Genomic DNA, 24,376 nt, shown 5'->3' with positions numbered 1-24,376 from the left:
TAAAAAAAGAAAAGAAAATGAAAGTGAAAGAAAAGTGGTTCAAACTTCAAACACAACAATCTCTGGTTCTGAATTCCATAAAAATAGGAATTACCCTTTCTGATTATGAGCTCATGCCCATCCTTCATTTCCATATCTTTTATTCTCATACATAATGCTTCAGAAGGAGCTAAATATGCACTTGTCTTAGAGCAACCAAAGGCCACAAATTATTTGGGAATCATCTAAGCGTTATTAAACCGTTGTTCTAAGATTCTTTTTCTCATATAAAAAGTTAATACTTAATAGTCATAGCATAATTTACTGTTCACTGTATATTATACTTATGTTTTTGATATAGTACGTATTTTATTGTTCATTGTATAAGTACTGTTTATTATAGTTCACTTTTATAGTTTTACAAGGTTCACAGTTTTATTTGCTTTAATTACTTACTGGAGATACTAAAAGTGTTTAATGGCCTAAAGTTGAATCTATGGTGACTATTAAGTTCTTTTAATTTTTAACTCCAAAAACAAATTCCGTTGAGTGTGCAAAAGTGATTATGTAGGAGATAAATTATTTTTGTCTCCTAACAAATGAACTAGAAATAAAATAGAAAAGAGAAAAGTACACAATCATATATTTTGGTTCAATCATCTTGTGTAATGTGGTTTATATCTCATCTTCACCATAACTATAATAGAATTTTTATTATCTTTTAAAAGATTTACATTCATCAATTTCTTATGATATTTTCTAATTCTATCTGGAACAAATCAAACTTTCTAATTAAGTTTGATTTGACTAGATTTACTTTCTAGACTCTTAACACTAAATGCTCACCCAACTTAACAAATGATGCTTTTCAAATACAAAAAAAACAAAACAAACACAAATTACAAAAGAAATTGACATAATCTTTGTTTTTTTTCAAACTAACTCTCTTTGCATTGTATTTTCTCTCAATAATTTTTTTCTAAATCCTCTCATATATGTCATTTTTATTGAATAAAATCAAAGAAAGATAACTAAAGAATTAGAATATTCAATAGAGAAACATGAAGTAGAAGAAATAAAACAGCTCGAAAAGTATAAACATAACCCGATTTTAGAACTCTCAAATGTTGTCTTTCATCTTGGTGGAATACTTTTTTTAGTGTAGGTGTATTACTTCTAAAACTTCATACCTTAGTAGTGAAGGTGTTTAATGGTTCAGATTTATAGATTTTTTCTCCTTACTTCAATCTTTGATTGATTACTTCTTTTTTATATGAAAAAATACCTCCAAAACTTGATTAAAATTAAGAGTCAACACCTTGAGTATTGAATTAGTTCTTTTTCTTCTCCTAAAAAATTTAAGTAGAGAATCAGAGTTGAAGGACGTTGAGTCACCAAGGAGATGGACAAGAACAAGAGTAGCTTTAATATTCTGAAAACTTTAATGTTCGTCAAATTCATACTCTTAATCTTGTACTTTGCCTCTAAATTTTGTTACTAACCTTTGGATATAAATTAGAAAAAGCAACTTTCATTTTTCTTCTTACTCGAATGGTGTTTCTTCTCCAAAGTAGCTTCAACAAGCTATTGTGTGTGCACAAGAATAGTAAATTAACTTTATCCTTTTTTTTTTAACATTCTTGACTTAAAAATTTGATTTGGTTTCATTGATTTGACTTAGTCTCCAATTTTTGCTTTTTTCTTTTTTTTTTTTTATTTGATACTTAATCAAAAAATGAAGCACTTTTTCATTTTAGATTGAACCAGTTCTAAACTAACTTGTTTGCTTGTGAAGTTCTGCAACGTTGGGTATAGTTCAACAAGAAGTTCTTTTGTCCAAAAATCAGCAGCAATAAGCCTTTTTCAATTGTCTTTGTTGGACCAAATTTAGTCCAATTTATTTAATACATTAAATTCTATTATGAATCTGTATAATAAAACACATTTTAAACAATTTTAGGCTTTTAATCCAATCATATGCAAATGCGTTTGTCATCACTAAAAGTATGATTATTGTTTTTTAAATTCAATAGATACTTTACGTCAATTTTGGTGAGCTTTCGCTCACATTTATAGTGTTTAGTATGCTAAAGAGTGTATCCGGTTCTAATTGTTCCTGACAGAACGTGGAGCGATCTATAAAATATTTTCTAAAAATCTTTATCACGATAAGATTGTAAGTGGACGAAAATTAAAGTGAAATAGAAAAGTGGACTTGATAATTATTCAGGACTGCTGTATTGTATCTTTTGGAAATTAAAGATGAATAGTTGGGTTCTTTGTCTTCTCTCATTGACTCCGCGTCAACTATGCAAAACGCTAAGGTGTATTATTGTGTTAAGTCTAAGTAGGATGCTATTTTGTATGAATTTCTATTGTAGTTGAGGACCTACCTGAGAGCAATGCAGCAAGTTTGTTATCATCATTCAGTAGATGAGTAGATGTAAGTTGGTCTTGGAGGCTCAAGTCCCATCAACTTATGCATTATCAAACACAAACACACCATTCAAGCAAGCTTTTTGTGAACTAAAAAGTATTTCAAGTGGTTGAAGCGTTGAAGCGGAGGAATCTCCCGGACGGCACAGAGAAGATGATGATGATGATGATGATGATTAGATCTCATCTCTTTTTGATTATTTATGCTTGCAACAAACAACACATAATCTTAATTAATTATATATTACTACTACTTATTACTATAATTTTTTAGATCATGGTTTTGGATTTTGTTCTTTATGTTCGGTTGATTTGTTTTAAAATAATTTAAATTTAACATTAGTTTATATATTATCTAATCAATCTTTAAATAATATTAAAATATACTATATAGTATAATTAATTTACTTTCCAAAGGGCGAATCTCATTATAGTAATATACAAATTCTTAAGTTTACTATAAACTTTTATATATCAATGCTAGATCTATTTTGTAATAAGATAGAGAAAGTATTAGATGTCATAATTTTCTTAAATTAATTATCTAATCATAAATTATATTATAGTAGAATGAAACATGTAATACTAGAACTATTACTAGAACACTATATCATATATGGTCATAAAAAAGTTATAAAGGTAATAGTCATAAAATAATTTAAATGGACAAATATCATAATCATTTAGAAGATCTTAATCGTAACAATAACATTTAAATACCAATTATAATCATAAGTGTTAGGGCTAAATTTGATTCAAACTCATCAACATCTATACTACTTATAGATACCCCTCTCTTATTATGAGGTCACATCCATCCTTCATTTCCAAATTTGCTAGCGCATCAGACAATGCTTGGGAGGGTATCACAACTTTTACTTGTCTCAGGGAAGTCAAAGACCACAGTTCATCTGGGAGATCGTCCAATCTTTTACAGTAATCGATAAGCAGAGTTTGAAGGCATGGCATTGCACCATTGCCTAATTTCCAGTTGTCAACTTTCAGCCACACCATGTCAAAAACCTGGAGCTGTGAGAAACTGCCTGCACTGCAATTAATCTCAAAGGGATCATAAAATTCATCTGCTCCATGCAATCTCAAAAGTCGGAGTGTAGTAAGATTACCAATGGCATTCACCCCATCATCATTCATGAAGGTAATGCCTGTCAACGTTAATTTAGTAATGCATGCAGGAAACGCAATATCACACCTTGCAAGGTCCAAAGCTCCGCCAACTTTTAATTTGGTCAGATTTGACAAGTGCTGCAGGCTCTCTAACAATTCAATTGGTTTGAGCCCGATGTGCCATTCCATGTGCTCGTAGTTTGTAGGCACTGGTGGCGGTTCATTCTTCCATTTAAAGGAAAGTGTCAACTTGTTGAGATGAGTTAATCGCCGTAGGGTTGATAACAACTCATGCACATTATTTTTCTGGACCGAGGAGATGTGCAAACTCAACGTTCGTAGCTTGGGAAACCTTCCTTTCTCTATGCTGCGTGCAATCTGACTATTGAATTCAATCATAGAGATGGTTTGCAGATTCCACATGACTTGATCACCTGCTTTTGAACCATGCTGGCCTCGTAGGATGATGGTTTCATTACTCTTTAAATGCCTAAGTTGTTTCAGGTTCCCTACTCTCCTAGGGAGATATATTGGATGCTCTAGCCCATATATGTCCAAAGTTTGTAAATTTTCTAGTGTGCATATAGAATCTAGCATGACATGATCACTTATTCCTCTTGTGCATATTCTTAGATACCTTAAATGGATAAATAAGCCCAAGTTGGAAGGGACTTTGCTGCAATAGTTTACCCCAAGATCTAATACCCGAACCAGTTTGAAGAATTTGAAAAGCCATTTCATCTCCTCGGGGGTAAAATCATACCATTTTGGGTCAAGGCAAAACAAAGAGCGGACACATGAATGGTCATTGTTGCTTGAAGAAACGTAGCCACGCATGCCGCATTGGATAGAAAGCCTGCGTGGTTTTGATGTCTCCAAAATGTTACTATTTGTGCAAACCTCAAAAAGCTTGTCCTCTTTGCTCTCAGTTATGCAAAGATCACGAAGAAGATCATGGATGCGACATGTTTTCACATCTCCATTAACATTCACTCGCGATGCTTGAACCAAGCTCCGATCAATGAGCTCATACAAGTAATCTTCTGCAACTTCCTTTACATCTCTGGTCCCAGTTTGTTGAATAAATCCCTCAGCAACCCATTTTTGTAGCAATGGCCTTACAAAGATCTCAAAATCTTCAGGGTAGATCCCAAAATACAGAAAGCACGGCTTTAGTCTTGAAGGCAAGTTGTCGTAGCTGAGTTTGAGTACAATGTCCCTAACTTGGGTCTCATCTCGAGTAAGATAAGAATTGACATTTCCCACCACTCTGGACCATTCCCTCTGTGATTTCTCCTTTTTTTTCAGTAACCCTGCCAAAACAACAATGGAGAGTGGCAAACCACCACAATTTTTAACCATTTGTTTGCCAAGATGTTCTCTCCTCGAAACACTTTCCTGAAAAAGAGTTCCCAGCTTTCATCATCACCAACGAATTGAAGGTAATAAGGAAGACATGAACTCGTATACAATGCCACCTCTTTCAAACGGCTAGTAATGAGTATTTTGCTACCATTATTGTCGTTTGGAAAAGCATCTTTTACCTCATCCCAGTCTTGAGTCTTCCAGAGGTCATCAAGGACTACCAGATACCTTTTCATGGCTAAGAAATTCCGCACCATTATCTTTAGCTCGTCCACACCCAAGCTAGAGAGGTCACCTGGTTTTTGTATTCCTCTCTTCTGTTTCTTTCCCTTGTTTTTCTTCCCAAGCTCGCTCTCAGCGTTAGGCATCAAACACTTGATAAGGCCAAGCAAAAGCTCCTTAACTCTGCAGTCATTTGAAACATAAACCCATGCACGACATTTGAAATATGACTTTACCTGATCGCTGTTATAGACCTTTCGAGCAAGGGTGGTTTTGCCCAACCCACCCATACCGATGATGGACACAACGTTGCTTTGGGAACTCTCTTCCTTAAGCAGCTGCATGACTGCCTTGGATTCACCAACAAAACCAACTACATCATGCTCCTCCACATTTCTTCTTCTCTTGTGCAGCAACAGCACCTTCTCCTCGTCCTCTCTTGCTGATGATGATTCACCTTCTTGTTGAAAGACATCGCTGAGCTTGATCTTGTTGTCTCTTATGTCATTGACAGTGGCTTTTATGCTGTCTATTTTCTCAGCCACATCACGGAGCAACTTTCCATGTTCAAAACCATGGAGCATCTTCCCCAGCATGGTTCGACGTCTGTGCATAGCCACTTTGACAACAAAGGTGTCGATGACATCCTCAGCTTGGTGCGCAACATCTCTGATCTGACGAAGAACTTCTTTGTCAATTTCTTTCTTGGTTTTCCCTTCAGATGTTTTGAGGAACACGTTTATGATGCTGAGGTCACTTTGAAGGGATCTAACCCTGTCATCCACGCCACATAGCAGATTGGCTTCACGTGCTAGCAATTGGGACAAGTTGTCCAGGACAAATGAAATCACACTATCTGCCATTGGAGGGGGGTGTATGTAAGTAAGGAACCGACTGATTTGTGTTTAGAAACTGAACTGATGATGGTTGATGTAGGAAACTGATGTTTGGGAAGGACTGAAGAGTAAAGAGCGATCTAATAAAACCTTTTCCTAAAATCTTTGTCAAGTTAAGATTGAAGTAAGGAGAAACACTGTGTGAACTGTGAAGTGTGAATGCAAATTAAAGTGGAATGCAATAATGCAGTTGATAAAATTATTCCAGACAGCTTTATTGTACCTTTGTCTTCTCCTCAATCCTCATTGACTCTGCGTCAACTATGCAAAATGTTAAGCTGCATTATTGCACCTTCTACATAGAATGCTGTTTCAAGTTTATTTTTACTGCATTAGAGTTAATAGTCAAAATCGTTCTTGAAAAATAACTCGATCTCCATTTTCGTCCCCGAAAAATAAAGTTAATCAAAATAGTCCCCAAAAAATAATTGAGTTATTCATGTTCATCATTCCATCATCTCTCTCGCTGAGTTGACTAACGTTAGCTGATGTGTGACGTTAACTACCACCGTGGCAGACGCCTAGGTGTCCCTTGCTATTGCTGATAAGATAACTATACTGAAACAGTTCAAATCAGTGCCTTAATGTTTGAACCCTAATCTTCAATTCAATGATAAATAAGTTGCGTTCAACAATCAGAGGGCCATATACTTTAGTTGGAAGAATTCCACCTTCCTTGGGAAATCTTTCATCGTTGGAGACTCTGTCACTTGCATACAATCATCTTGAAGGAAATATACCTCATGTTTTGGGTAGGTTATCCAATTTGAATTCTATTTTTCTTGGTTCAAATAATTTGTCAAGCATAATTCCTCCTTCACTTTACAACCTTTCCAATATTCGAGATTTTGATTTAGGGAAAAAAACAATTAGTGGATACTCTTCCTTCAAATATAGACCATGCTTTTCCCAATCTCCAATAGTTTACTATTCCATTGAACCAATTTACTGGAACTTTTCCATCTTCAATATTCAACCTGTCTCAGTTGCAAGTGTGTGATATAGGAGTGAATAGTTTTAGAGGACAAATTCCTCTTACTTTGAGAATTGGCTTGAACAAGTTTCAGCAACTTATAATGGACTATAACAATCTTGGGAGTGGACAAGTCCATGATTTGAATTTCCTTTTCTCACTAACCAATTGTACTCAATTGCAAAGGTTGTGTTTTGAGGCAAATAATCTAGGTGATGTATTGCCAGATCTCATAGGCAACTTATCTACCCATCTCTATTTACTTGATATGTGAGTTAATAAGATATCTGGGAGGATACCTCAAACAATTGGAAACTTAATCAGCTTGACTACACTTATTTTGACACAGAATTCTCTTCAGGGATCAATTCCAGATTCAGTTGGAAAGCTTGAAAATCTAGCAAGATTGAACTTGCAACAGAACAAGTTATCTAGTAACATTCCTAGTGTTATTGGCAATCTTATTATGTTATCTGAAGTTTATCGTGGCATCAATAAGTTAGAAGGAAGCCTTCCATTTACCCTTAGATACTGCACCATGATGCAGAAATTTGTTGTAGACACAAGCTACTTAAGTGGTAATATACCCAATAATACATTTGGGTATCAAAAAGGTTTAATAACTCTTGATTTATCCATCAATGTCTTGACCGGTTTCGTTCCTTTAGATTTTGGTAACTTGAAACAACTTTCCATATTGTATCTACATACAAATAATTTGTTTGGTGAAGTTTCCCTGGAACTTAGTGCTTGTTATGCTTTAACAGACTTTTGGCTAACGAGAAACTTCTTTCATGGAAGTATACTTTCGTTCTTGGGTTCTCTAAGAAATCTAGAAATTTTAGACTTTTCAATCAACAACTTCTCAAATACAATAGGAGGTCCATTATTTGAACTTGAGAATCTGACTTTTCTAAATTATTTGAACTTTTGTTTTAACCATCTTTATGGTGAGGTCCCAATAGGAGGAATCTTCAGAAACATCACGGAAATTTCACTCATTGGAAACGAAGATTTCTGTGGTGGGATACCTCAGTTGAATCTCCCTCCAAGTTCTGAGTTGCTTTCACATAAACATAAGAGTTCCTTTAAAGTTACCGTGATCATTGTAATTAGTGGGGTTTCGGCATCTTTTGTGGTTTTCATCTGCATTTGTTATTTGAGGAAAAAGCCCAAAATATTATTTTCTTCACCATCACTGGAACATAGGTACTTGAAGGTTTCTTATGGAGAGCTACATCAAGCAACCGACGGATTTTCTACATCAAATCTAGTTGACACCAGAAGCTTTGGTTCTGTATATAAAGGAACACTACTTGTCCAATTTGAAAGACGTATTGCTGTGAAGGTGTTGAATCTTCAACCTCTACTGTTGAACGGGACTTATTTATCGTCGAATTGAAGATTAGGGTTCAAATACTAAGGGACTGATTTGAACTGTTTCAGCATAGTTACCTTGTCAGCAATAGCAGGGAACACCTAAGCGCCTGCCACGGTAGCAGTAAACGTCACACGTCAGCCAACTCAGCAAGGGAGATGACGGAAGGACGAGCGTGAATAACTCGATTATCTTTCGAAGATTGTTTTGATTAACTTTATCTTTCGGGAACAAAAATAGAGATCGAAGTATCTTTTAGAGATGATTTTGACTATTAACTCTATTGCATTATTATATCTTCCGGAATTTACTATTTTCCATTGTTTTCTTTTAACCACTCTATAACTTTAACCTGCGATTCTACATGTACTTGAGGATCTATCTGAGATTGAATATGGAGTTGCACACAGCTATATGATTCAACTCTTATGTACTCTTCATTCCTATTTCTCCATACTGGATTTAAATCCGCGCACTAAATTAATATTATTAACTTTTTATATATAATTTTTTAGATAATTTACAATGATTGATGATTTTTTATTTTATAATTAATCAATGTAACTCTTAAAATAAAGTATTGTAAATTATATTTTTTTGCACAGTCACGTGAAAAATAATTCCTGCAATATTACAGAATAATAATTAAAAATCAATAATTAAAGTTCGTCGTATGTAATATTTTGTAGTTATTTTCTTAGTATCGTTGTATTTGATTATTTTGTACATATAACACTAAACAAACTTACAAATCAAATATGAATATTGGTTTGTTTCTTTAATGATATACTCTGTGGTGTAATTTTGATGTTATGCTAAAATTAAAAGTGATTGGAGAGATTTTTAACAACTCATGTGCGAAATTATGAGATCAATTAAGTAATAGTGGTAAGAGTGTTGTTGATAATAATATAATAAGGAGACTATAATTATATGTAATTTAAATATTTTTAATTAAAAATTATTATTATTATTATTATTTTAATTATTATTATTATTATTATTATTTCATGTTAATAAAAGATACTTTATAATAATTAATAAAAATAGATAGATAAATTGTAAGATTGATTTATTTGAATTAGCATCATAACAAGAAGAACAAGTTGTAAGATTGATTTATTTAATGCGAGTAGGATGATCACACTTATTTTACCTTTCGGATTATATTTTATACGCTATAATTATAATATAGAAAAGTATAGGTAGACAATGAGAATATTAAATAGAGGAATGCTAGGAGGCCAGCAATTTTGGTGTTTTGTAACTATCAATTGGCCATTAATAGTGTTTTTAATGGTGTGAGATTACATCTAATGGTGGGAGATCACTCATCTTTGTTTTGATGGTTAAGTGTTGGCCAGAAAACACAAAAGTTGCTGGCCCCCTAGACTTTTTCTATTAAATAATGTGACCAATAGATATATTGGATATTCAATTCAATAGGTATGCAGATGATTATGTTCATTATTTTTAATTAGATGGTTATTTCTTTTGATTCAATTTACTCATGTACAGTTAATAATGACTCGATGTTCAATTCACTAGGTGTGCAGATGATTATTCTTATATTAAGATTTAAGAGGTAATTTAGAAGTGGAATAATTTTTTTACTTTATTAGATCAATTCTAGAGCCCATTATTTATAAAAGTCATTGTCTACCTAGCAAAATCCTTATAGTATATCTATTTATATGTATAAAGGAAAAGTATGAGGAACCAATGGAATATTTGTACAATGTGTACAATGGAGATTTAGGGAATATTAGAAATATAAACATTAGTGTTACCTTTTCCCATCAGCTGACGCTTTTGGGATGAGTGGTATCATGACATAGCTTATATAAGATGCCGAAGGCTGTTGCGGAGAAACTTGTTTCATTACAAAGGAGATTCTTGTGGGGAAAGGAGGATGGGGGGAATGGCATGGCTTTGGTTAGATGGGAAGTGGTCAAAGCCCCGAAGAGGCTAGGCGGGCTAGGAGTCGGTGATGCGATGCTCCGCAATACTGCCCTGCTATTTAAGTGGTGGTGGAGGTTCTATAAAGAGGAGTGTCCGTTGTGGAAGAAAGTGGTTTGCTCTTGTAATAATCTCTCCCCTAACCAGCTGTTATCAATCTAAGATTTACCTACTAGAGGGGGGCCATGGAAGGACATTTGTCAGATACAGTTTAAGGAGAAATCTATAAGAGATAAGATGATAACTGGCTTGGCAATGGAGGTTGGTGATGGCAGAAGGACTCACTTTTGGGAAGATGTCTGGTTAAGTTGCGGTTCTCTAAAGGATAGGTTCCCAAGGCTATTCTCGATTTCAAACCAAAAAGGTTTTGTCATAGGGGTTTGTGGGTTCTGGGATGGGTTTGAGTGGATTTGGAACTTCCAATGGAAGCGTGAGCTATTCCAATGGGAGTTGGAACTTCTGAATCAATTACATGAAACATTGAGGCCGGTTAAACTAGCCTCTGACAGAGAGGATAGAATTGTCTGAAAATTTAACAGGCAAGGTGTATTTTCTACTAACTCCTTTGTGCAGGTACTACAGGTGGAGACGCTTCCGGAGGACGTAACAAGCTATAGCTTTACTAAGACTGTTTGGAAAGGTTTAGCCCCTCCAAGAGTTGAGTTATTTATATGGTTTGTATTGATAGGTAGAGTGAATACAAAAGAAAGACTGGGTCGACTCGGCATTATTAATAAGGGTGATAATGTGTGTGTGTTATATAATAAGGATGTTGAATATGTCTACCACCTGTTTCTTGGTTGTGATTTTACATGGCAGGTATGGTGCGCTTGTGTCATGGCCTGAACCCAGCCATGACTGGCGCTCAAGGGACACGTCCTTCAGCAAGCTAAACGACCAAATTTTTAGAAAAATGGACAGAATCTCCTCTGTTTCTAGGACCTTACCCACATAAATATTAACTCCCTGTATCAACAATAAACATCCATTTCCAAAGACAACAACAACATGCTCTAATCATATCCACAACCAAATATACCCAGAACACGCATCATATATATATATATATATATAGTTGATAACTAGAGTATATAGTTAAAACCATAAGTCTTACATCACCAAATCATAATTACTACCTAAACAGTTCAAGATTCAAAATAACATAACCCACACGAGGATCCTGTCTGTGACATATGGAGCATTGACATAATCAAAATTTTGAGCAAAGGTCCCATTACATAATTACTTAGCCCTTGGAAAGAAGAAGGGCTCACCAAAATGACTAAGATCTACTAAGGGGCAGGTGGAATGGAACCTGGAATGACTCCTGTATCTGAAAAATATGGGAATATAATAGGGTGAGTTTTGCAACTCAGTGAGCAAACATTACATCTATAACCCACACGAGACAGTACAGAGTTTACCTTGAAGATTATATTTCCTTTCAGAGATGAGAAATTTATAATAATTAATTATGCAAACAGATAAATAAGTAGTTAAGCGGATGAACTGAAATGGGAGTTCTCATTCCAGAAGTCAAATCAAATCAAATATTACACACCTAGGGCGGCTCCACCTCTAAGGGTAGCCCTTTCCTCTAGTGTGCCCGTACGGTATAACAGATCCAACGTGTGGCCTACACGTTGGGCTAGCAACGCCCCTGCTAGCTGAGATCTGAGTTAGATGCATCTAAGTTAACGTCATAACCGCCGTTAACTACGATTTTCTAGTCAGAGTCTCCCAAACCAATCCAAACCAAATCATTTATAACAAATCTCTAATGCTTATAACGTACTACTAAATTCCATAGCAAACCAATATATATAAGATTGCATACTAAAATTTAATTAAAATTTAATAAAGTCAATTAAGAAAACATGTATACTTTACAAAATATATAAATATCGTCTCGTGTGTATTTTTGTAAAATTGTAAATTTCACAAATCAATATTTATTTCAAAAATTCAAAAATCACAATAACAAAATATTTTCAAACTCCAAAATTGATGATTCAACAAAAATATTGATAATAATATATTTAAAAACAATTATAGATATAATATCCATTCACAACTTGATTCCAAAGAACCAGAAGCAACTCTGAGCGCGTCAACGAGCTACCAAATGATGTCCAATAACTCTACAACTCTAGAAATATGACAATAATAATATTTGTGAGCTACTAATATTGTCAATTAATATAATCTTACTCAATTTGATAGGAGCCCCAAATTTCCTAACCCTAATAACCCTAATTTCGGATTTTGCTATGCCCACAAGTATAGGGATGCTAAAAATTTGAGATATAGCTAATTATTGAGTCAAAGAGTTACCTTTAAGCCTTAATAATTCTCGGAACTCAAAGTTGAATGCTTCCTTCACTCATTAAGTTGAAATCACATGATTTAGAGTTGTACTAAATGAAATTTAGATGAATGAAGTTAGAGTAGAAAAGAAGAAGGAAGTGTGATGAAGAAGAGTGAGATTAATAATAGTGTATGATTGAAATAAGAAAATATAAGAATATGGAAGAGATTATGAAGATAGGAGGGATGAGGAAGGAGAGAGATAAGATTGAGAAAGGGAGGGGAAGGGCTTCGGGAGCCTTCCTGACGGAAATAAGGGGAATTAAAGTGGGTCACGTGCTTTTCACGTGCCCCTCCTCCCTTTGTTTTTTTTTTCTTTCTTTCTTTCGGTTACTACATTCTCTCCCCCTTAATAAAATTCGGTCCCCGAATTTTTTCAAATTCATATACGGTGATAAGTGTGATAGTTACCTTCAGACCCAAACAAATATGGATATTTGTCGCGCATAGCGTCCTCCACTTCCCAAGTTGCTTCTTCTACCGAATGATTCTTCCAAACAACTTTCACAGATGCTATCTCTTTAGAACGTAGTCTCTTTACTTGGCGATCAACTATAGCCACTGGTTCCTCTTCAATTGATAAATCCTCCTTTAGCTCTATGGCTTGTGGTGCAAGCACATGAGATGGGTCGGGAAGGTATTTGCGCAACATTGATATGTGAAAGACTGGATGAATCATCGACAACTCAGGCGGCAATGCCAAGCGATAAGCAACTGCACCTATTCGTTCCAAAATCTCAAATGGACCAATGTAACGAGGATTAAGCTTGCCTCTTTTCCCAAACCTCATCACTCCTTTCATAGGCGACACTCGAAGAAATACCTGATCACCCACTGAAAACTCTAAGTTACACCTTCTATTATCAACATAAGCCTTTTGCCTGCTTTGAGCTGCTAATAAACGTTCTCTTATTATGCGAACATTTTCAACTGCATCTTGTACCAAATTTGGCCCCAAAAGCTTAACCTCACCAACTTCAAACCACCCAATAGGTGACCTGCATCTTCTCCCATAAAGAGCCTCAAACGGTGCCATTTGAATGCTGGCTTGATAACTATTATTATAAGAGAACTCGATCAAAGGTAGATAGTTGTCCCAATTTTCACCAAAATCTAGAACACAACACCTTAACATGTCTTCCAATGTCTGGATCGTCCTCTCTGATTGTCCATCGGTTTGAGGGTGAAAAGCTGTGCTAAGATCCAGACGAGTTCCTAACGCTTTTTGAAAAGATTTCCAAAAATGAGAGGTAAACTGGAGCCCGCGATCTGAAATAATGGACACTGGAATTCCATGTAGTTTAACTATCTCATCAACATAAAGTTGAGCATATCGAGCTGCACTGAAAGTTGTTTTCACCGGAAGAAAATGAGCTGACTTCGTCATTCTATCGACAATTACCCGAATTGAATCAAAACCTTTAAAACTATGAGGTAAACCTGTTACAAAATCCATCGTAATCTTTTCCCACTTCCATTCAGGTATCTCAATTTGTTGCAATAACCCAGCAGGTCTTTGATGTTCAGCTTTAACCTGTTGGCAGGTTAAGCAATGAGAAACAAAAACTCCTATGTCTTTCTTCATGCCTTCCCACCAAAACAATTGTTTCAAATCTTGATACATCTTATTGGAGCCTGGATGAACGGTATACTTAGAATTGTGAGCCTCCTCCAAAATAGCTTTCTTCAAGTCATGGTTATCTGGCACACATAAGCGTTGACCACAATGCAAAACATCTTGATCAAGAGAAAAGTTTGAGTTCCTCCCATTTCGAACATCTTCTATAAGCTTCCTTAGTTTCAGGTCATCATGTTGTGCAGCCTTGATCTGTTCTATTAGGAAAGATTAGGCTCGAACATGTGCTAAGAAAACTCCTGATTCTCCAAGGTCAAATTGAATTCCACCAGCCTCCAATTGATGGACTTCTTCAACAATTGGTCTCCTTGCAAGAGTGATATGGGCCAAGCTACCCATAGATTTTCTACTGAGGGCATCTGCTACAACATTTGCCTTTCCAGGATGATACAAAATAGTACAATCGTAATCTTTTAAAAACTCCATCCATCTCCGTTGCCTCAAATTTAAATCTTTCTGTTGGAATATATACTTCAAACTCTTGTGATCCGTATAGATCTCACAGGTCTCACCATAAAGGTAGTGTCTCCAAATCTTTAAAGCAAAGACGACCGCTGCCATCTCCAGGTCATGAGTTGGATAATTCTGCCCATGCTTCTTGAGTTGTCGCGAGGCATAGGCAATAACGCGGCCATGCTGCATTAATACACAACCAAGTCTTATTCGAGATGCATCGCAAAAGACTGAGAATCCCCCAGACCCAGAGGGTAAAATAAGAACTGGTGCTGAGGTTAGACAAGCCTTAAGTGTCTGGAAAATTTCCTCACAAGCTTTTGACCATTGAAACTTCATATTCTTCTGAGTTAACTTGGTTAATGGTGCCGAAATTCTCGAGAAGTCCTTGATGAATCGCCGATAGTAGCCGGCCAACCCTAGAAAGCTACGAATTTCTGTCACTGTAGTAGGCCTTGGCCACTTCTGAACGGCTTCAACCTTCTTTGGATCCACCATGATTCCATCTTTTGATACCACATGCCCCAAAAATGTCACTTGATCAAGCCAAAACTCACATTTAGAAAACTTAGCATAAAGCTTGTGATCCCTTAAGGTTTGTAACACAATCCTCAAATGATACTCATGCTCCGTAGCACTTTTCGAATACACCAAGATATCATCGATGAAAACGATAACAAAGCGATCTAAGAAAGGTTTGAAGACTCGATTCATTAAGTCCATGAAAGCTGCAGGCGCATCCGTCAGACCAAAGGACATTACTAAGAACTTATAGTGCCCATAGCGAGTACGAAAAGCAGTTTTTGGAATGTCTTCCTCTTTTATCTTCAATTGATGGTACCCTGAGCGCAAGTTGATCTTTGAGAAACAGGTAGCTCCTTGAAGTTGATCAAACAAGTCATCAATCCTTGGCAATGGATACTTGTTGTGAACAGTTATCTTATTGAGTTGACGATAATCCACACATAGTCGCATCGTTCCATCTTTCTTCTTTACGAATAGAACAGGAGCTCCCCACGGAGAAGTGCTAGGACGAATGAATCCTTTCTCTAGCATATCTTCCAATTGAACTTTTAATTCTCGTAACTCAGTTGGAGCCATACGATAGGGAGGAATGGACACAGGTTGGACTCCCGGAGCCAATTCTATGGAAAACTCAACTTCACGGTCAGGCGGCATCCCCGGTAGCTCATCAGGGAACACGTCAGGGAATTCTCTAACAATATGGACCTGATCAAGACTAGGCACTTCGGCATCAACATCTCTAACAACTGCCAGAAATCCTTGGTTTCCCTTATCCATCAGTTGCATAGCACTCATAGATGAGATGATGCTAGCTAAAGTGGGACAGCCATCACCCTTAAAAACAAAAGGTGAGATACCCGGTATGTCAAACTTCACGGTTTTGGAGTAACAGCCCACATCAGCATGACAAGCTGCTAACCAATCCATGCCTAGGATGACATCAATATCTTCCATTGGTTCTAAAAGGATCAAATCAGCTAATGTTTCAACCGTATTAATTCTAACAACACAAGACCGAAACATGACTCGAACTACCGTGGAGACTCCAAGTGGAGTGCCAACATGAAATGGGTGGGATAACAGTTCAGGTTGTTTATCGAAACGAGATGCAAGATGTGGAGATACATATGAATAGTGAGAACCCGTATCAAATAACACTCGAGCATCTAAAGAACAAACTTGTAAAGTACCTGCCACCACAGCATTAGAAGCTTGAGCATCTTGACGTGTTAAAGCATACACACGTGTCTGACCTCTTCCTCTTTGGCTCCCTCCTCTGTTATAAGTCTAACCCCTGCCACCAGCTCCTCTGCCACTAGGACTAGAAGAATTTCCAATAGACATAGCTGAAGATGATGGCATTGATGTGGTAGGACGTGCAATACCTGGAGTAAAGCCTCCTCTAGGATTTGGACAATCCCTCCTAAGATGACCAGATTGACCACAACCAAAACATGCACCAGTAGCCTTAAAACATATACCGAAATGGTAAATCCCACACTGCTGATAGTAAGATTTAGTTGGTCTTGTCTGATTAGAACCATGTCCGCTAGATTGAGGGGTGCCTCCAACAAAAGGTCTTGGACTTGAAACACTCATAGGAACAGATCCAGAAGAAGCAACCCCACCAAAAGATGTTTGAGGACGAGCTCGATAACCCGAATAACCTTGCTGATTAGTCTGACCATGATGAGACTGAAATCCTCCTGAACTAGATCCACCAGAAAATTGTCCCTTCATCTTGGGCTTCTTACCAACATCCTTAAAAGCATTTCTCTCCGCTATCCCAGCTTCAATTCCATAAGCAGAGTTTAGGACATCCTTAAAAGACATGCGTCCAACTTCAGGCATAAGGGTAGTGAACATAGGTTCTGCCAATCCACGAACGAAACGACGAACCTTCATCTCTTCTGAATTCACTAAGTACGGAGCACTCTTAGAAAGTCTAGTAAACTCCTTAGCATACTCAGTCACTGTCATATTCTCTTGCCTTAATCTTTCAAAGGCAATTGCATCTTCTGCTTGCTTGTTAGCTGGATAAAATCGAGCGAGAAACTCTTCAGTGAACTCTTCCCAAGAAGGAGGAGGAAGTTCAGCTGCTTCTTTGCTCTCAAGAAGAGACTCATACCAATATCTTGTTGAACCACGCAAGTTGTAGGATACTAACTCAACTGTCCATTCCTTGGTGCACTTGAGAGCTTGAATAGCTTTCTTTGCATCCTCTAGATATTGTTGTGGATCTTCATCCAATGAATCTCCATTGAAAGTGGACGAATTTAACTTCAAATACTTTTCAATTGGCGGCTCTTGATCCCCGAACAATTGATGAACTCTATGAGGCTGCGGATTTGGCATATTAGGAATTCCTGCTCTGCCCCTATTTTGATTTGTTAGAACATGTAATACCGCATTAAGGGTTTGATTCATTCCCCTTAATTCAGCTGCTAAGTCCGGTTGAGTCTCTCTTACTACGGGGTTCTCTTGAACTCTCTCGCGGGGTATCTCTCCTTCGCGCCTATCAGCTATTCTTTGGCTCCTTGGCCTTTGTCGAAGTGCTCCAAGTAGCAGAGAAGTTGCCCTATTGGATTCAGCAGTATCAGGAGCACCAACAGCTCCACCACGTCTTTTCTTAGATGGCATCTTCCACCTATCGAGTAAGGAAAGCGATTGAATCACCAACGACATATGTATATGAAGTTCAAAGAGAATAGGACAGACAAAAAGAATCATGAGAACAAAGGATTGATGACAACTTCCTATAGGCCTCTAGTAACATCACACTTTGTGAAAATGGGCCGGCTTCCATTTGCACAATTGTGATCTTACTAAAGAACACTTGCTCCATATTACACAGGAAAACCTAAGGCTCTGATACCACTTTGTCATGGCCCGAACCCAGCCATGACTGGTGCTCAAGGGACACGTCCCTCAGCAAGCCAAACGACCAAATTTTCAGAAAAATGGACAGAATCTCCTCTGTTTCTAGGACCTTACCCACATAAATATTAACTCCCTGTATCAACAATAAACATCCATTTCCAAAGACAACAACAACATGCTCTAATCATATCCACAACCAAATATACCCAGAACACGCATCATATATATATATATATATATAGTTGATAACTAGAGTATATAGTTAAAACCATAAGTCTTACATAACCAAATCATAATTACTACCTAAACAGTTCAAGATTCAAAATAACATAACCCACACGAGGATCCTACCTGTGACATATGGAGCATTGACATAATCTAAATTTTGAGCAAAGGTCCCATTACATAATTACTTAGCCCTTGGAAAGAAGAAGGGCTCACCAAAATGACTAAGATCTACTGAGGGGCAGGTGGAATGGAACCTGGAATGACTCATGTATCTGAAAAACATGGGAATATAATAGGGTGAGTTTTGCAACTCAGTGAGCAAACATTACATCTATAACCCACACGAGACAATACAGAATTTACCTTGAAGATTATATTTCCTTTCAGAGATGAGAAATTTATAATAATTATTTATGCAAACAGATAAATAAGTAGTTAAGCGGATGAACTGAAATGGGAGTTCTCATTCCAGAAGTCAAATCAAATCAAATATTACACACCTAGGGCGGCTCCACCTCTAAGGGTAGCCCTTTCCTCTAGTGTGCCCGTACGGTATAACAGATCCAACGTGTGGCCTACACGTTAGGCTAGCAACGCCCCTAGAAAACATGTATACTTTACAAAATATATAAATATCGTCTCGTGTGTATTTTTGTAAAATTGTAAATTTCACAAATCAATATTTATTTCAAAAATTCAAAAATCACAATAACAAAATATTTTCAAACTCCAAAATTGATGATTCAACAAAAATATTGATAATAATATATTTAAAAACAATTATAGATATAATATCCATTCACAACTTGATTCCAAAGAACCAGAAGCAACTCTGAGCGCGTCAACGAGCTACCAAATGATGTCCAATAACTCTACAACTCTAGAAATATGACAATAATAATATTTGTGAGCTACTAATGTTGTCAATTAACATAATCTTACTCAATTTGATAGGAGCCCCAAATTTTCTAACCCTAATAACCCTAATTTCGGATTTTTCTATGCCCACAAGTATAGGGATGCTAAAAATTTGAGATATAGCTAATTATTGAGTCAAAGAGTTACCTTTAAGCCTCAATAATTCTCGGAACTCAAAGTTGAATGCTTCCTTCACTCATTAAGTTGAAATCACATGATTTAGAGTTGTACTAAATGAAATTTAGATGAATGAAGTTAGAGTAGAAAAGAAGAAGGAAGTGTGATGAAGAAAGGTGAGATTAATAATAGTGTATGATTGAAATAAGAAAATATAAGAATATGGAAGAGATTAGGAAGATAGGAGGGATGAGGAAGGAGAGAGATGAGATTGAGAAAGGGAGGGGAAGGGCTTCGGGAGCCTTCCTGACGGAAATAAGGGGAATTAAAGTGGGTCACGTGCTTTTCACGTGCCCCTCCTCCCTTTGTTTTTTTTTTTCTTTCTTTCTTTTGATTACTACAGCTTGGCTATTAGAATTTGGCAAAAAATGGTCCGTTCCGGGTACTTTAAAGGAACACTTTCAAAGCTGGACTGGTGTCACGAGGAAGGAGGAAAGTAAGAAGTGGTTTACAAGCTTCTTCGCGGTAATTTGGAACGTCTGGTTGGAAAGGAATAGGATATTATTTCAGAATACAGGAAAACGTGCTGAAGACATCATCAACATGACTATGCTTAGCTACAAGGAGTGGAGGAGCGACAATCCCTTTTGTTGTTGATGGCAATGCCGGAGATGACATAGGGATACGCATTTGCTTGAAAATTTTAGGTGGTTACTATAAATATTTATGTTGGTTTATACCTCTAATGCTCCACATTTGTGTTGAGCTCTTTTTGTTCCAAAAAAAAAAGAGCAAAATTAAGTATGAATTTTCAAGTGAAACATTGAAAAGAACCATGGCGTAGCAATCAATACACAGGTAAATAATGAGTTCCTGGGATGCATAATGCATTAAGTGAAAAACAACCAACAATTTTGTTAATCATTAAATTCCAGATTTGAATATAGTACATCAAACCTTTCATTTTCAGAGGATGAAATGTATCAAGAATTCATAATACATATATTATTGACTTTGACCCAAAATAAAAAAGAAAAGAAAATGAAAGTGAAAGAAAAGTGGTTCAAACACAACAATCTCTGGGTCTTAATCCCGTAGAAATAGGAATTACCCTCTCTGATTATGAGCTCATGTCCATCCTTCATTTCCATATCTTTTAGTCTCATACACAATGCTTCAGAAGATAGCTAAATATGCACTTGTCTTAGAGCAACCAAAGGCCACAAATTATTTGGGAATCATCTAAGCATTACTAATCACTCGAAAATATTTGCTAACAAAAAAATTTTAGCCAAAATCAGCCAGAACTTGTCTTATTTAGCATTCATTAATTGCCAAAAAATGTTTGTTGTAGTAATTAATAAATGCTAAATAAGGTAAGTTCTGACTGTTTTTTTTATCTCTCTAGCATTACCGCCAATCGTTACAAAAAATTTGCGCTAAAACAATCCTTCAAAAGTATTGCCAAAACATGTGAAAAGCCATGCCTTTGACCTAATGTAACACTTTTTGGGTTGTCTATATAGTCTGTAGCTTCGATCTGAGGCTGACATTTTGTTGCATCAAAGGGCGTTCTTTTTGTGGCAAGCCTGGAAATGGGTTGCCTTCAGTAAACTAACGAACCTTGTAAACTAATGTCAACATGATCACCAACTTACATATAGAATAATCTAGATTTGTCCAAATTCTTTGGTCACGAAGTTTCTGCAGCAATTTTTTAACAATTCATAAAATTGTTCACATCATCTTAGTTAAATGTCAAATTCCCAGCAATTTTCAACAATTCATAAACAATAGATTAAAAATTCTTCAAAAAGGTCATAAGAAATCTTGGCCGAAAAGTCATAACAAAGAACTAAATAAAATGATTATGATACTTGATAGATATGGCTGCGCTTCAAGTTCAATCCCAAACAAACTGACTATTTATGCCATATAGCCTCCATAAGATTGGTTGAAGACACCTACAAACTATTGAATCTAACCTATTTTACCTCAAGCAAGGACTATGAATACAACAAAAATAATAAAAAGCATGGCTGAGAGATTCAATTGTGTAACAACAATTTGAAAATTGGTTTATTTACCTAAAACCAAAACCAGCAACATAATTCAACTGTGTAACTAATAATGTTGTGATTATATTAGAGAAAAGCTCAAGCACTAGCAGAATTTATTGTTTTTTATCAACATTTTTAGCCTTTAGGCCAATCTTTTTATTCTAGCAATCCAACGATATACTTTTAGCCTACATTTTAAACATTGTTAGTTAACTGTGGGTCAAAAATAATAAAGTCTGCTGACCCTCTAACATTCTTCATTATATTAATATAAGTCTTGGATCAAAACTTGCTAACAAATTTGCATGGAGATTGAAGGGCTTCAATGGATAAGCCAATATGTATTGATAAAATTTTCAAAAGGGCAAACATAACATACGCAGCTAAGGAAAGTTCCTTCTCCAAATTATATGGTCACTTGCATTATATTATATATACTTATATCCTAAAGACAGCAGTAACTATCTAGGGGTGTTCGCGGTGCGGTTTGGTTCGGTTATTTAAGAAAAAGCCATCCGATCCGATCGTTTATTAAAACTGCAGTTCGATTTTGTTCAGTTTTTTTCCAAGACCATCCAAACCAAACTAAACCAAGTAAAATCGGTTCGGTTTGGTTCGGTTTGTTCGTGTTTTTAATTAATTCAGACAAAAACAATGAACAATATGAGCACATAGCTCATCATAAATTCACAATGATAAAAAATTAAAAAAAAAAGAATCATATAAAACATATAAAAAAGGATAGGAGTGGATGCAACTTCTATAAAACAAGGAACAATCATAACAAATAATATTTATAAAAAAAACTAGATTAGTGAAAAAAAATGATTCAATCAATCATTTTGTTGGTGATCTTATATTTGCAGATTTGTTTGGAGGAGCATTACATGTCCACCACTCCATCAGTTCCACCTTCACTTTCACCAATATTATCCCTCATACTATGACCAAACTGCAAAAATATTAAGATACAACATTAAATATGATATAGCTTTAAAACTATAAGAAATGGGATTCAGAGCAGTATAGCAGTGTGCATAAATTCATTTTTTCTTTAAATCGCAATCATTTCCCCTTACTTCACAATTTAAAAAGAAGCATTAAACAAATTCATTGGTCTAACCCGCCACTTACCCTGACTCCTGTAGCAAGAACCACTATTCATGATTTGCTTTATATCAATTTCAAACTAGTGAACAAATATGAACCTACAATATGAACCTACAATAAACCATAACAGTTAATAGTAGCAGTAGAAATAATAATGATTAATTAACAAATTAAAATTAATAATTAACAAATTAAATAAAAAAGATAATAGTAGCAGCAGCCAGCAAAAATTAGAAGAAGAGAAAACAGTAAATCAAGAAGTAAAAAATCATACTGAACCAGTGAAACATGTGGTCTAGGATTGATGCATGGAGAGAAACTCACTGAACCAGTGATCCAGCAATCAGAAGCAATTTCCCTAAAGAATGAACAACAAAAAAAACAATGAACACTGAACCCAGCAATAAAGTCCTAAAATTAATAGAGGAAAAGGGTCACTAGCTCATAGAGTTCTAAAGCATACAAACAAAACAAAACATCTAGTATACTCTAGAATAGACTAGAAGGAAGGATGAAAAAGGCCATTGGAAATAATTGATTTTCATACTGTGGCCTATGATTCATCCATGGAGAGTTCTAAATATATGGTCTTCAAACCAAAAACAACTTTTCAGATATCATGATCAGTAAATACAACTTTGCTTGCTAACATCCATTCCATACAGTGGGAATTGAAAAAACAACTATTCAGGCTATGCCGTAACAATACATTGAACAATGAACAATGAACAACAATCATAAGCAATTTTAGTAAATCAACAACAAATAAAATCCGAATAGAGAATAAAAATCTAACAACCTTCGACCAAAAAATTAGAACCAACAACCCTAAACCTGTGAACCAAAATATACAAATAGAATTGAAAATCATGAATCAGAATTAACCCTAAACCCCTAAATCAAAACAGAACAAAAAGTTTAAAATTAAAAAACGAAATCAGAATCAACAACTCAACCATAAAATCAAGAACAATTCAACCAAGTATTAATTATAAATTAGAATCAATAAGACTAAACCAAAATTTAAAAATAAAAATAGATTCAGAACAACAAACCAAACATGAGGCATAGCCGCTTAGCCTCCATTACAGAAGACGATGGAGGCTCGGTGGAAACTGAGGTCGGTGGCTCGGCGCTGCTGGGAAGAACATTCCTGGGTCGGTGGGTCGGTGCTCGCTGGCGACGCTGGGCGTTGCTGGGAAGAGAACGCTGCTGCCTGCTGGGTTGGTGCTCGCTGGGAACTGGGAAGAAGGCTTCGGGTGTTGGTGGCTGGTGGGATTGCGACTTTGCGACTGCGAGGGCGAGATTGAGAGCAGCAGAGAGCGACTGCGAGGGCAAGACTAAGAGCAGCAGAGAGCGACTGTAAGATTGCGACTCTGCGAGGGCGAGACTGAGAGAAGAGAGCGAGAGAAGCTAGGTTTCGAAATTGGGGGTGATGGGGGTTATGTGACTTTAGGTCACGACTTGGGGAGTTGTCTTTGTCCAGTAAACCATGGACGCCGTGCTCATTAACCAACAGAAGGAAGAAGCTGCATGCATCAAGACCATCAAGCTAATGATGGCAAGAAAATATACTAAAATAAAAATGAGCTGTGGCTAAGATACTTACCAAATGTGGTCAGATTTGGTGAGGTTATCTTGAGCTTTGCATGCTCAAAGAGGTAGAAGAAGATCTCGGCCAGCAAGGGAGATTCTTGAAGCATGGCTTGTCTTTGATTCTGCTCAACCACCACAGGGAGTAGCTAGAGT

At 36.2% G+C, this 24,376-nt stretch overlaps 1 protein-coding gene, 2 long non-coding RNA genes and 1 pseudogene across 3 annotated transcripts; 1 reads left to right on the top strand and 3 right to left on the bottom strand.

Annotated features, from left to right (window-relative positions):
- LOC107629514 lies at window positions 3,070–6,297 on the bottom strand (annotated as a pseudogene).
- LOC107632452 (probable LRR receptor-like serine/threonine-protein kinase At3g47570) lies at window positions 6,634–8,398 on the top strand. Its single transcript, XM_016336129.1, has 3 exons — window positions 6,634–6,775; window positions 7,029–7,129; window positions 7,346–8,398. The coding sequence occupies exons 1-3, from the start codon at window positions 6,634–6,636 to the stop codon at window positions 8,396–8,398; spliced, it is 1,296 nt and encodes a 431-aa protein (XP_016191615.1).
- LOC110269570 lies at window positions 18,457–19,557 on the bottom strand. The gene is made up of 3 exons (XR_002358352.1): window positions 19,488–19,557; window positions 19,226–19,302; window positions 18,457–18,694 (listed from the first exon to the last, which is right to left on the bottom strand). It is a non-coding gene; the product is annotated as an uncharacterized LOC110269570 (long non-coding RNA).
- Window positions 22,045–24,096, bottom strand: LOC110269957. Its single transcript, XR_002358831.1, has 4 exons — window positions 23,683–24,096; window positions 22,902–22,985; window positions 22,652–22,738; window positions 22,045–22,469 (listed from the first exon to the last, which is right to left on the bottom strand). It is a non-coding gene; the product is annotated as an uncharacterized LOC110269957 (long non-coding RNA).

The sequence above is a fragment of the Arachis ipaensis genome, chromosome B03, assembly GCF_000816755.2.
Source record: "Arachis ipaensis cultivar K30076 chromosome B03, Araip1.1, whole genome shotgun sequence".
In the NCBI taxonomy this organism is placed as follows: Eukaryota; Viridiplantae; Streptophyta; class Magnoliopsida; order Fabales; family Fabaceae; genus Arachis; species Arachis ipaensis.
Note: the sequence above shows the minus strand (reverse complement) of the source record. Positions and strands in the feature narration are given on the sequence as shown.